Raw genomic sequence first — 15,479 nt, 5'->3', positions numbered from 1 at the left:
AAGACATTCATACATACTGATATGGAAAGATATCCAAAATACACAAATGATAAAGTGGAAAAGAACAAGCTATAAAACAACAGAATTCTGATTTTCTAAACAGGTTTTCCCTTTATAATAGAGTGTAGATCTAGAAAAGGCAACATAGACTGGTGACCCAGAACACAAATAGAATGCTTCTTTCAGAAAATCTGCAAGTGTGTAGGCTCTCTTATACCAAGTATGTAAGAGCAGTTTTGTTGACAATCTTTTTGTATGTCCCTGGTCAGATTATTCTTTTCGCAAACACAGTCAATCTATACTTTTCATCATTCATTGCAAGTCTTTCATCCTTATCCTCCTTTTCTCAGTAAGATACTTTCCTATTTTCACTAAAAATAATATGGTTTGGGACTGATTCTAACACTCTTGGTCCCAGGGTATACCCATTAATCTGTATGTACATTAACTCTCAGTTCTTTTCTCTGGTCTCAGATAAAGAGAAGTCACATCTGCACCCCAGATTCCATCTCCTTCTAGACTCTATCACTTACCTTTAGTTCTGTATCTGCAGCTTCTCCACTTGGCCCATTGCTATGCCTGAGCTGCAGAGCACACTGCAACTTCTTCCATATTGGAAGTGAAAACACTGCAGCCAGCTTAAGTGTCCCTATCACCAGCTACTCTCTTCTTCCCTGCTTTCAGGGTTAGGCTTTTAAAAAGTAACTATTCTATAAAAAGTGATATATTGTTATGGTTTGGATGTGAAGTGGACTTCAAAAGCTCATATGTGAGACAATGCAGGAAGGTTCAGAGGAGAAATGACTGGGTTGTAAAAGTCTTAACCCAATCAGTGAATTAATCCCTAATGGTATTAAATGAAGTGGTAGGGTGTGGCTGGAGGAGGCGTGGCTATGGGGTATTATATTTTGTATCTGGAGAGGGCAGTCTCTCTCTGCTTCCTGATCACTGTGATGTGAACTGCTTCCCTCCATCACCCTTTCCTACCATGCACCTCAAGCCCTTAGGAATAGAGCTGACCTTCTATGGACGAAGACTTCTGAAACCATGAGCCCTCAAATAAACCATTCCTCCTCTACAGTTGTGCTGGTCAGGTTATTTAGTGGCAGCAGCCAAAAGGCTGACTAAAACATATATGATCTAAAAATAGCCCAAAATAATCTTCTAAAAATGGGAGTTACACGGCATTGTTTCAAAATATTATGTGTTAAATTTAAATATACTTGATTTTAACAAAGAAGAACTGATAGTATTTGGGTAAATTTTTCAATTAATTCATTTTTATATAGGTTTATTGAGATAAAACTGATCTATGATAAACTGCACAGAGTATACAATTTTATACATTTTTGATATATGTAGTGAAACCATCACCACAATTAAGATATTCATCACCCTCAAGTTTTCTCATGCCTTTTTTCATAACCTTCTATTCCTAGACAGACAACCACTGATTTATAGATTAATTTCCATTTTCTAGAATTTCATACAAATGGAATTATCATACAATACTCTTATATAGCCTGGCTTCTTTTCCTTAGCATGATGATTTTGAGATTCAACCATTCTGTTGCATGTATCAACAAGTCCTTCCTTTTTACTTTTGAGTAGTATTCTCTTGTATGGATATACCACCATTTGTTTATCCATTCACCTGTTGATAGACACTGGGGTTGTTTCCAATGAATATTCATGAACAAGTTTGTATGGACATATGCTTTCACTTCTCTTGAGAAAACACTTAGGAATGGAATTGCTGGATCATATGGTAGGTGTATTTTAATTTCCAAGAAACTGTCAAATGTTTTCCGAAGTAGGTATACCACTTTACTTTCCTACATACCATATAGATTGTGAAAGTTCCAGTTCTTCCACAACCTCACTAACACCTGGTATGATGTTCTGAATTTTTGTCATTTCCATAGGTATCCCCATGGATATCCCTTGGTATCTCATCATGGCTTTAATTTGTATTTTCCTAGTGATTAATGATGACAATGATCTTTTCATGTTTTTATTTGATATTCATATATCTTCTTTGGTATAGGGTATTTTCAAATATTTTACCCATTTTTAAACCAGATATTTAAAAAGTGATAATTTTATAATTGAGTTCTGATAGTTCTTATACATTCTAGTCACAGATTCTTTGTTAAATGTTTTGCAAATACTGTCTCTCAATTTGTTGCTGGCCTCTTCATTTTTTGTATCTTCTGAAGAGCAAAAATTTTAACTTCTAGTAAAGTCTAACATACTCACTTTTTCCTTCCTCATTTATATTTTTCTGTTATTTAAGAAATCTTGGGGCTGGGGAGATAGCTCAGTCGGTAGAGTGCTTGCCTTACAAGCACAAAGCCCTGGGTTCGATCCCCAGTACCGCCAAAAAAAAAAAAAAAAAAAGAAATCTTTCCCAACTCAAGGTAAATAAGGCTTTCTTCTATCATTTCTTCTAATAGGTTTATAGTTTTAGCTTTTACATTAAGATTTGCAATTCATTTCAAGTTAACTTTTGGGTATGGTGTGAGGTAGAAGAAGTTGAGGTCCGATTTTTTGTTTTCAAATATGGGTCTCCAATTGTTTCAGAACTACTTACCAAAAAGATTATTCTTGAGCAGGGGGTATAGCTTGTAATACAGCACCTGCCTTGCATGTTCAATCCCCAGCAACACATATGCATGGGCACACTTTCTTTTTTTTGGGCGGGGGGGTGCCAGGTATTGAACCCAGGGCCTTACTGACTAAGCTATCTCCATGGCCCCCGTGCACACTTTCAAACAAACACACTCACAGATTATTCTTTCCTCATTGAATTTAATATCTTTGTCAAAAATTAATTATCCCTATATGCAAGTTTGTTTCTGAACTCTGTTCCATTTCAATGATTTGTCTGCTTTTATACCACCACCACACTGTTTTGATTACTATAACTTGGATAGTACCAAATTTGTTCTCCTTACCCAAAACTATCTTAGTTATTTTAGGGTCTTTAAATTTCTACAAAATTTAGAATCTGCATTCTACAAAAAAGCATGCTTGGGTTTTCACTAGAATCATTAACAACCTATAGAAAAATCTGCGGAGAACTGACAGTTAAATAAATCTTACATCTATGGACTTGGTTTTTCTCCCACTTACATAGATATTCTTTAATTTCTCTCAGTAATATTTTATAGTTTTCTGTAAACAGGTTTTACACCTCTTTTACCAAATTTATCGCTAAATTGCTCACAGTTTTTATGATACTTTGAACAGTACTGATTTTAAATTGCATTCCAAGTTGTTCATTGTCAGTACACAGAAATACAAAGTATTTTATACACTGATCTCATATCCTGCAACCTTATTAGTTCTAGCAGCTTTCTGTGAATTCCAAACAGTATCATGTCATCTGTGAATAACATAGTTTTACTTCTTTTCTTTCCAATATGTCCTATTTTTATTTTGTTTTCTTGCCTTATTGTACTGGTTAGAACCTCTAGCACAACATTGAACAGAAATAGTTATCATTGTTTGCTGGATATTATTCTACAAATTTTTAGCACATACAAAGACAAAAAAGAGCTAAATAGAACTTTAAAGTAATAGGATAATATTTTAAATAGTATTTTTAAATATTATGCATTGAATTTAGGATTATATGATTTTAACTGATGGAAAATAATAAGTGAAATCTGAACCAATAAATTTCAGGTAGGTATTTTTTTACTTCAAGAAATATTATTCCTAAATAACCTAAAATTAAGGAAATAAGACATGAAAAATATTGTTTGGAATTTATATTGTTAAGATTAACACATTCTATTCTATAACCCTAATTTCTACAGCTATTTTAGTTCTAAGTATACATTTAATGTTCATCTCTACTTTACTCTTTCATTTGAATTCATCTCTTAGTTGTCTAGACTTTGCCACTCAAGAGCTCTGGGTTTGTTTTTAAAGGAGTCCAAGAGTGCTATATTTTCCAAGTTCTTGTCCACTTGAGAATATGATTGTTGCCCTTACACTAAAGGTACAGTTGAACAACATGAGATTCTTATAACATTTTCATCCTTTTAGGACTTTGTAAATGATGTTTTATGATCCTCTAGCACAAGGCCGGGGACATAGCTCAGTTGGTAGAGTGCTTGCCTTGAAAGCACAACACCCTGGGTTCAATCCAAAGAGTTTATGTTGGAGATGAAAAGATTTGGTGATAGGTGCGCAGCACTGTGAATATATTTAATGCCATTGAAATATACACTTAAAAATGGTTGAAGACAAATATATCTTACCACAGTAAAAATAAATAAATTTTCAAAAAGGATTTGAGAAAAAAAATAAGCTAAGCCTAGTAGAAGAAACTGGATGATGAATTTAGTGGCAGTTAAAGTAGAAAGACTTGGGGCAAAAAAATATAATACCTGAAAACTAATACAACAATTCAGTCTTCATATTAAATATCCCTAACTTTAAGCTTGTTTGTTTACTATTATTTTGGGCCCCCACTAGGGATTTCCACTTTTATAATTTTTTTCCTCTTTTATTTTTCTGAACTCACCTAACTCACTTTTCCTCTCCTTTCTCTCTTTCTCCCTCTAGGAGAGATCCTACTATCTTTAGTTTTCTTGAGAGATCCTACTATAGGAGATTATTTCAAGTTTTCCTAGGCTTTCTTTGGGGGATTCATCTTGTGATATATATTCTTGGCTGACCTTTGCCCTTGTTGTCAGTTTACTTTGAATGTTACATAGAAATCTCTCCTATAACTTTTTTCCTTCTTCTGACTTTTTGACATTACTCTTAGCTTTCCCACTACTTCCCTTGTAACTCCTTCTCAGCACTCTTTCACAGGTTCCTCTTCTTCTGTTCTTCCAGTCCAAGCTATTATCACCTAGCAATTCAGTCTTTGCTATGTTCTCATTCTATACCTTCTTGGGGAATCTATCATTTATATGCTGATAACAAATCACATGCTTTTAATCACTATTGTTTCCAGTATCTATAACATGCTAGATCCATAGTAAAAGCTCAGTAAAAATGTGTTCAGTGAATTACTTCCAAATCTACATTTCACTCCTAGATCTTGTTACTGTGCTCCAGACTTGCACATATCTCCAGATGGTCTAAATGACACATTCAGTATGTCTAAATCTTAACTCATGGAATCTCCCATTACCTTTTTTAAATTAAAAAAAAAAAAGTGAGATTGAGATTTTTAAAAAACCAAACAAATCTATTCTTCCTCTACCAGCTCCCATATGGAGGAATTGTTACCATCTGTCAAATTAGAAAATTTTAATGCCATCCTTTACTCCTCCCATTTACTCCCAATCATTTTTTTGTTCTGTGTGGGCCTACTAGTCTTTTATTTGAGTTTACAATCAGAAAGTGGTCATGAAATCTAAGTTACCTTATAAGTATTAAGGTATTTCCTAGTTTGATGGCACTTAACAAGAAGTAATACCCTATCCCCAGTTGCCACCCAGGATATCTGGGAATGTGCCAGGGTTTTAGTGGTCAAAATAAAAGGGCACTACAGACATTTTGTGGGTGGGAACCAGGAAAGCTAAAAATTGGACAACTGTGTTAAATGTCTCACATAAAAACTGTCCAGTTCAAAATGTCAAAGATGCCAAGATGTCATAGAAACAAAGCTCTTTTTTTTTTTTTTTTTTTTTTTAAGTCAGAAGATGGCAAAACACTTTGATAAAGTTCTGGAGGGTGGGGAATGGGGGAGTCACTTCAGACTAAAAAAAACCATGTAGTTTCCAAAATGTCTAAACATAAACAAGTTTTTTTGATCTTAAAATTTTGAAAATATTTCTGAATGAGTTTATGTATTCTAGTTTTATTTGTAATGGAATTATGAATGATTCCAAATGATTATGAAGTGGCACAAAAATTCCTATACTGCTACTAGAAACCTCATTCTGCTAAAAGGAGTACATCTGACCAATTCTTCATTTTTCAGTAATTTCATCTTTTAAAAGGTCAAGTGAACAACAGTGATAAGAATATGCTATATAGTCATTGCCATTTAAAGACAGAAAGCCTAAAAAGTTCTAGTATCAAGTGTAAAGAATTAGCTCAGCCATCAATTAGGTTAATACCATTTTAAAAAATTAAAAATAATATTGGCAGCCAATAAAATAATAAGCATCATTTCCTTGAGTGGCCTATAAACTAGAAAATTAGTTAATTTACAAAAAGTTCTAAGGAACAGAAATAAATAAGAACCACTGATATTTCCATGGTGACAATGTTAAAATACATAATATTCTAAGACTAAGTTCTAGTATACTTAAGAAAATAATACTTTGATTATCATTCCTTTAACTAATATGCATGTTTATTTTGAATGGCTTATAGTATTACTCTTTTGTTTCACATAATACACCGGAACAGTGATAATATAAATTAATCTATATTTTCTAGTGGAGACAGTATATAAATCAATGTTAGAATTCCTGTCTCTAAAACCTAATTGACTTCACCATTTCTCAGCTATGTGACCTTGAACAATTACATACCCTGTGCCTTAGTTTCCTCATGAATAAGTGAGAATAATAATATCTACTTCATAGAGCTATTTTGAGAATTTAAAGAGATGACACATAGGAAGGACAAGAGCCTGGCATAATACATTCAATAATGTAGCTGCTGCTCATTACCATTATTATTTGGTCTTGGTTTTGAAAACTTAATATTGTTATAGGATCTCTTATATTGGAACTGAAGGCAGTATTAGAATTTAAATCTAGTGAGTCTATTATATAGAAATCCTATTTATTTGCTTTTCAGTTTCTTGAAAAATCATGCAGGGCCCTGCAAGTCCCATCTTATACAATGATTATAGCTCATGCAACTACAACACTCAGGACACATTCACATTACAGTGTTCCAGAAGCACCTGCAAGTAAATGTACTCTAATTCACTGTGAAGTATATTAATAGACAGACACTGGAGTGTTGGCCTTGGTGGTGATCACCAAAAGATTCCAAGTTAAGATATTATTAATATATGGGTGATTTCTTTTACATTTTGAGATTAGACCCCTGATTTACATATTTCTTAAACAAATTATTATTCAAAAATGTTAATATGTCCAAAAATAAAAATAAATCTAAGAATTTAAATGAGCTTTTTTTCCCTATGTTTAAATGTGGTAGGGTTACATACTCACTCATATCAGGTTCTCCTTTCCTTTCAGGAATATGGAAGAATGGAAAAATTATCTGCCTCAAACATTTATGTTAGGAAGGGTCATGTATCTTGTTTTAGCCTACAAAATATTAATTGACTCATGGCATGTAAGAATGATCCATGGCTATATCCATGTTCTCTTTCTCCTAGAAAACGCACACTGACACAGTGGTTTAATGAGGTAAAAGGAACCTAGATCCTGAGTCAAAAGATGAAAAAGAGCTTCCTGTGACTCATGTTGTCTTGGAGTCAGGGAGAAATAAAGTTTGCTGTGCTATGCCACTGAAATTTAGACAAGTGTTACTGTAGAATAATTCTCTTATCTAGACACTAAATCAGGTGAGAGGTGACAAAAACAGGTAGGAGAAAACAGGTAGTAGTGGGCAGAAATAATTAAAGTGTAGTTAAAGAATCCTAGAAATCTTTGGAAAAAGAGCAGAATACAGTAAGACAGCAAATCAATTTTCCTTATGAGGTTCTAGATTTCTCATTACACAACTTTGTTCTGACTATGGAACATCTTTACCTACACACAGAAATATTCAAAGAGCAATTCTTACCTTCGTAACTGAGCATTTTCACTTCTCAGTGGTTGCATGGCCAGTGCTATTTCAACTTGAATATTTGTGTTTCCACTTACTGCTGGAAGCCCACATATACAAGCTTCTACTTCTGTTATCAATCTCTGAATTTCTGAATCCTCTATAAAAGACAGAAAAAATGAATAAAATCAATATTTTAAACTGATTTTGGATAAGACTTGATACATATTACTAAAAAAGAAAATCTTTATAGGTATGCTCATACTTGGCTATAAATACATTTCAACTCAATTATTTATGATTATACAAATCCCATTTTTCCTCTTTCCTGCTTACTTAAAACAATTCTAATCTTAAATCAATGGCTTATATTAGTGATTCTTTTCATTTGAGTCAAGTAGGAAAGTAGTTTACACATATTTCCTAGTTCATACTATAAGGTTTCCTATAATTGATTACAGTACAAACATTAACAATTCAACCTTTGATCCTGGTATAAAAAACAATTTACTTTGGGTGATTCATTTGGCAAAATATTGAGGGATGGTTTACTACATTTCATCATTTGATTTTATAAAGTAGATTTAATATAACCAGTCACATTCTATCATTTTGGTTATTAACTGTGCATAGTATATATTTTAAGAAGTAGCAAACAGATACAGGTACAAAGTAGAGATAAGCTCTTTTGTCCTTTTATCTTTGTCCCTTCATTCTCAAATTTTCTGTGGACTGGAAATATTTAAAATTACTTATTAACCAATATAAAAAGAGGTTGAAATGATAGTAGAATGAATGGGACATTATTACCCTATATGCATATGTGATTACATGACCTGTGTAACTCTATATCATGTACAGCCAGATGAATGAGAAGTTAAACTCCATTCATGTATGATGCGTCAAATGCATTGTTATGTATAACTGATTAGAACAAATTTAAAAAACTAAGAGGTTGAGAGTATATTCAAATTACAAAAACTTATTCAACTCCACAAGTATTTTAACATCCTAATGAAAAGTACATGTACACGGTAAACAACTATGCGCAATCACTGAGTCATCTTCTATAATCACTGTAGACTGCTTTTGCTTATGGGTTTTCAAGGGAGAGACCTGGGCTTTATCACTTTCCAGAGTATAACCTTAGTCAAAACACTTGACTTTTTTTTTAAATAAATTAATCTTTTTTAAAAATTTAATGTAGTTAAATTGACAAATAAGCATATATTTATCATGTACAACATGTTTTAAAATATGTACACATTGTGGAATGGGTAGCTAGAGATAATTCACATATGCTTTATACTTATTTTTTGTGATGAGAACACTGAAATTCTCTTGGCAGTTTTTAAGAATGCAATACATTTTTATTAACTATAGTCACCATGTTGCACAACAGATCTCTTGAATTTATTCCTCCTATCTGAAATTTTATATCCTTTGACCAGCATCTAAATTACTGAACTCTTGAAGCCTGGGTCTCTTCATGGTTAAATGGAAATAACAATACCACACTGGGTAGTTTAGAAGAGTAAATGAGATACCGTTCTCCAAGTCTCAATATCCTCATCTGTAAAATGGTGAAATGATAGTAATTCATAGGGTTGCTGTGAAGATTAAATGAGGTAATTCATAGAAAATATAGCATACTGCAGGGCACACAGTAAGTGTAGAGTGGTAAGTAATATTGTTATTATTATTAATGATGATTATTGGGTTAGGAAAATAGTAACAATCTGAAAACAGCAATTTTAATTTGCTAAATCTGTGGCTTAATGGTGCTGTTCCTATAGTATTTTATGCTTATGTCTATGTCTGTCTGCAAATGTTACATATTCAGTCAGTACTTCTATAATCAATTACTGTGTTTTTCATGATGATAAATTTGTAATTCATTCAAAGCAATGATTTATTTCAGAATAGATATATACATGTCTGTGTGAAAACATATAAAATACAACCTGGTTCAAAGACATTTTTCTTGACTTAAGAGAAATATCCTAAAACCAAACTGAAAAGAGCATAAAAGGTTTGGGTTACTTTTCAAAGTGCAATTTGAAGAACAAAATAATAGTTATTAAGGAAATCTCTGTCTTTTTCTTTTTTGTTTTTTTTTTGTACCAGCAATTGAACCTAGAGGCGCTTAATTACTGAGCCACATCCCCAGCCCTTTTTTGTATTTTATTTAGAGACAGGGTCTTGCTGAGTTGCTAAGTGCCAAGTTTGCTAAGTTGCTGAGGCTGGCTTTGAACTCTCGATCCTCCTGCCTCAGTCTCCTGAGTTACTGGGATTACAGGAGTGCACGACCACGCCTGGCTCTATCTTTTTAAAATAGGAATTAAATTAAGTAATCTATTCCAGGGAGTTAATCATTTTAAGGAATCTTCTAACCACTATAATTTTATCTCTACAAATTCTCTTTAACTGAATCTTTTTGGGGTCCATTTGGATCAAATGGAATGAATACACACTTGCAAACAAAACACTGAATGCATGATATTCCCCAACATACTTCAAATTCATAGGAAAGAATACCACAGAAATTTCCTTATTAGCTCAAGACATAGTTCCATGAAAAACACCACAAACTCCAAGGAAATTATTCTAAATTTGAATTATAGTTGACAATATGACACAGCTATTCAGCATAATACCATATTACAGAAAATAGAACTAGTAATAAGTATGTAATATGAAGAAAGTACTCATCTACCTTGTTCTGCTACCAGGGCCTTGAGTTCTCTCAACAAATATTTTATAGTTCTAACTTTGTCAGCAGTCTGGTTCACATTTTTTGCCTTCTGTACACCCTTGACTGTTTTTGTATCTTGCACATGTATGTTTAAATACTTTCCTTCATTTGTGGCCTCTCCAATTTGTTCTCTGGCACATCTTTCTTCATTAGTGGCCAAGAAAGCTGGCTGTGATTGAGTGGGGCTTCGGTGTGTCTGACTGTCCGAGAGAGTTTCTTTTTCATGAGATTGAAACAGAGACATATGTGTTTGAAAACACTTTAGTAGGTCTGCTTCCTTAGGAACTCCTTGTTGTGGCAGAATCCAATTAGCAAGACTCGGCTGCTGAAATGTTGGAATAGCCGCCTTGTCAGTTTGGGGCAAGCCACCTGGAACTCCAGGACTGGGATTAAATGAATTCCTTGGAACATCAGGATAATTCACAGAGATTATTTTACCTTGCGATGCCAATTGGTTATCACCATCAGTTTGAACTTCCTGAAGCAAGAAAGAAAAAGAAAAGCCATCAAAAATGTGAGCATTCACTTAGTAGAGGCATTAATTATAACAAACTCAAAAGAAAAATGTTAGAAAATAACTTTTGAACATTTAAAACTGACTTCTGTTATTTTCAGCTTAAAAGTAAGCTGGATTTCTCCAGTGCATGATAAAGATTCTAGTTTTTTTAAAGCTTAATTAGGTCATTTTGCAATATGGGAACATTATAAGGTAATGACTAAAATAGACTGTTTAACATGCTTTAGAGGCAGCAAAAATTTGTCCACTTTTAGATCAAAACAAACATTTGCACATCGGGAAAATGCATTATAAGAAAATAAGCTCAAGCATACAAAAAGTCTTGGTAAAAATATACTTAAAGAAATGTTACAGTAGTGAAAACACTGGTTATTACTTAAATACCTATTTAGTTGGACTATAGTATATCCACAAAATACAGCATTAACTACTTATTCAGAAAAGAAATGTTAATAGAAAAACATGTTTATAATAAAATTAAGTGAAAAAGCATACTCAAAACTGTATAAAATTTAATTATAATTCTTATTTTAAAAAGAAAGCAAGCTTAACAAACAAAATGAAACCTACAAAGATAATTAAATGACCGGAAAGCACTATTTCAGCTGTGCTTGGTTGATTGATAGGTATGGTTGATTTCTTTTTTCCACTGATTTCTTCCCTTCTCTCTCCCTATTATTCTTAAAAAAAATAGGTCAAACCTTTCTAATAAAAAATAACTTGAAAAAATAATTGTTTTTTACATGCATTACATAAAGAATTAATAAAATTCAATATTCACTCCTAAGATGCCAATTTCTATAAGCAAACTATCACTTGTGTAATTTAGAAATTGTACCCACGGAATGAACCACTGGAGGGCAGGGCAGCCTCTGAGGTGACCAGACTGGAGTGGAGGTACAACAGCCATAACTAGAATGTGATGTTGCCTGAGATTCTAAAAGGTAGGAGCAGGGAAAAGTCATTCATAGCTCACATTGCTTATATAATAATGAAACAATTTAAACACAGTATATATCCAGTCTTTAAAAAACATCATTCATACTAACCAGAACCAGACTCAGTATGGCAAGGTACAACAGGAATTCCATTAGAGCCATTCTTTGAAGCCAAGTTACTCATCATTGACATCTGAGTCTGCACATGCTCACAGAGGGCTTGGTATATTATTGGTGAATACATTCTATAATGATCTTGTAATGACCAATCTTGTGCTATGTTTGATGTGTCTCTTTCACTTCCAGTGGAAGCTTCATTAAGTATCTGGTTTTTATTATTTGAAGATACTAAGGTGAAAGAAGGAAAAAAAGTTCTTGTAATATGATTCCTCAAAAACATTTACCATAAGCTCTGAGGGGAAAAACTTTCAAAAGTAATTCAATTCATCACACATTTTTACAAAAGGGCTTTACCACTACTACTTCCTAAAGAAAAATTGCCCAAAATATTTTTGAAAGTAGTGAATTAAGTAAGTTTTTCCATTGAAAAATTATTTATGCTAATTCTTTTTAAAAATATTTTTAGTTGTAGAGGACACAATACCTTTATTTTGCTTATTTAGTTTTATGTGGTACTGGGGATCAAACGCAGTGCCTCACACATGCTAGGCAAATGCTCTACCACCAAGCTACAATCCCAGCCCTATGTTAATTATTTAATAATCCCCATTAAATGCTCTTTGTAAAACCTCTCCTTCAATTATAATATCTGTCTTAAGGGTATTGTATTCTCCTAAAACCCAACGAAAATCCTTCACCTGGCTCGTAGTCCAGTTTATGTTCTCAGGAGGAAATCGAAAAGAAAAGACAGAATATAATAACCCTGATGCTTTAACAGTTAAAAAAAAATTAAGAGTTTTGAGATCAATGAGCAAAATGAACTTATAAGCCACAAAACAACTCTAAGCAAGTACAAAAAAAAAGATATAATTCCTTATATCTTATCAGATCAAAATGGAATAAAATTAGAAATCAACATGACAAAAATCCTACAGAAAATATATAAACACACGGAAATTGTACAACACAGTTTCAAATGATGAATGGGTGATAAAAGAAATCAGGGGATAAATTTAAAAATTCTTAGACTCAAAGAATAGTGATACAATATAGAATCTCTAGGACACTATGAAGGCAGTTTTAAGAGAAAAATTTATGAGTGCCTACATAAGAAAATCAAAAAGATTCCAAATAAACAACCTAATAATGAATCTCAAGGCCCCTGAAAAAGAACAAACTAATTCCAAAACCAATAGAAAGAAGGAAATAATGAAGATCAGAGCCAAAATGAATGAAATTGAGAACTTAAAAACAAAAAATAGAAAGGATCAATGAAACGAAGAGTTGATTCTGGGAAAAAAACAAGTTGATAAGCCCTTAGTCAAACTAACTGCAAGAAAAAGGAAGAAAATCCAAATTAATAAAATTTAGAGATGAAAAAAAGAGAAATCACCACAGACATCACAGATATCCAGAGGATCACTAGGGACTATTTTGAAAACTTAAACTCCAATAAATTGGAAAACCTAGAAGAAATGGATACATTTCTAAACAAATACTATCTACAAAACTGAATCAAGAGGAAATGGAAAATCTAAACAGAAAAATAACTTGTAATGAGATAGAAGCAGTAGTAAAAACTTTCCAACAAAGAAAACCACAAGACCAGATGGATTCATTCTTAGCTGAATTCTACCAAACAAACCTTTAAAGAAGAACAATGTCAATACTTCTCAAATTATTCCATGAAATAGAATAGGATTGAACACTACCAAATATATTCTATGAAGCCAGCATTACACTCATAACAAAACCAGATAAGGACACATCAAGGAAGGAAAACTATAAACCAATATCCCTGATAAACTTAGATGCAAAAAACCTTAATAAAATACTAGCAAACCATGTTCAATAACATATTAAGAAGTTGGTACACCAGGTGCAAGTTGGTTTTGTTCCAGAGATGCAAGGATGGTTTAATATACACAAATCAATAAAGGTAATCCAACACATAAATAGAAATAAGGACAAAAATCACATAATCATCTCAATAGATGCAGATAATGCCTTTAACAAAATTTAGCACCCATTATAATGAAAACACTGAAGAGAGTAGGGAGAGAAAGAACCTACCTCAACATCATACAGGCTATATATGAAATAACAAAGTCAAACTCATAGTAATTGGGGAAAAACTGAAAGCATTTCCTTTAAAACCTGGACAAGACAAGGATGTTTGCTTTTACCACTCCTATGTAATAAAGTGCTAGAAATTCTAGCCAGAGCAATTAGGCAAGAGAAGGAAATAAAAGGGATAAAAATAGGAAAGAAAGAAGTGAAATTATCTGTTTGTAGATGATGTGGTCCTATACTTAGAAAATAAAAAATCTCCACTAAAAGACCATTGGAGTTAATAAATTTGGTAAAGAAACAGGTTACAAAATCAATACACAAAAATCAATTAGCTTTCTATACATCAAAAAATAATGAATCTGAGAAAGAAATCAGGAAAACAATTCCATTTACAACAGCCTCAAAGAAAATAAAATATTTAGGAACAAATCTAACCAAGGAGGTGAAAGACCTCTGCAATGAAAATTATTGAAAATTAAAGAAATTGAAGAAGGGGCTGGGATTGTAGCTCAGTGGTGGAGTGCTTGCCTGGCATATGTGAGGCACTGGGTTTGATCTTCAGCACAAATAAATAAATAAAATAAAGGTACTGGGTACATCTACAACTAAAAATATTTTTTAAAAAAAGAAATTGAAGAACTCAGAAAATGGAAAGACATTCAATACTCATAGACAGGCAGAAATAATATTGTTAAAATGGCCATATTACCAAAAAAAATACACATATTCAATGCAGTCCCCATCAAAATACCAATGACATTCTTTACAGAACTAGAAAAACAGTCGTAAAACTCATTTGGAAGAATAAAAGACCCAGAATAGCCAAAGTAATTCTAAGCCAAAAAAGCAATGCTGAAGGTATCACAATACTTAACTTCAAATTATATTACAGAGTTCTAGTAACAAAAACTGCATGGCACTGACATAAAAATAGACAGAGACCAATACAATGGTACAATGTACAATGGTACAATAGAAGATACAGGAACAAAACTACACAGATACAGTTATCTGATCCTTGACAAAAATGCCAAAAACAAGCATGAGAAAAGACAGCCTTTTAAACAAATGGTGCTAGAAAAACTGGTTATCCCAACAGAGAAGAATTAAACTACCCTTATCTCTCACCCTGCACAAAAATTAACTCAAAATGAATGAAAGACTTAGAAATTATAACAGAAACTATGCAACTCCTAGAAGAAAAGGCAGGGTCAACACTCCAGCACAGGCAATGACTTTCTCAATAGGACCCCTAAAACTCAGAATATAATGCCAAGAATTAATAAATGGGAGGGCATCAAATTAAAAAACTTCTGCACAGAAAAGGAAACAATTAGAAATGTGAAGAGAA

At 32.7% G+C, this 15,479-nt stretch overlaps 1 protein-coding gene across 2 annotated transcripts in view; it reads right to left on the bottom strand.

Annotated features, from left to right (window-relative positions):
- Nucleotides 1-15,479, bottom strand: part of Ccdc14 (coiled-coil domain containing 14) — a 67,206-nt gene that overhangs the window by 28,853 nt on the left and 22,874 nt on the right. For both annotated transcript variants that reach the window (XM_047564369.1, XM_047564370.1), the window contains 4 exons: nucleotides 12,047-12,283; nucleotides 11,840-11,934; nucleotides 10,442-10,958; nucleotides 7,744-7,885 (listed from right to left, as the gene is read on the bottom strand). In XM_047564369.1, coding sequence (XP_047420325.1) covers nucleotides 7,744-7,885; nucleotides 10,442-10,958; nucleotides 11,840-11,934; nucleotides 12,047-12,283 — 991 coding nt within the window. The remainder of the gene's footprint in view (nucleotides 1-7,743; nucleotides 7,886-10,441; nucleotides 10,959-11,839; nucleotides 11,935-12,046; nucleotides 12,284-15,479) is intronic.

The sequence above is a fragment of the Sciurus carolinensis genome, chromosome 9, assembly GCF_902686445.1.
Source record: "Sciurus carolinensis chromosome 9, mSciCar1.2, whole genome shotgun sequence".
In the NCBI taxonomy this organism is placed as follows: Eukaryota; Metazoa; Chordata; class Mammalia; order Rodentia; family Sciuridae; genus Sciurus; species Sciurus carolinensis.
Note: the sequence above shows the minus strand (reverse complement) of the source record. Positions and strands in the feature narration are given on the sequence as shown.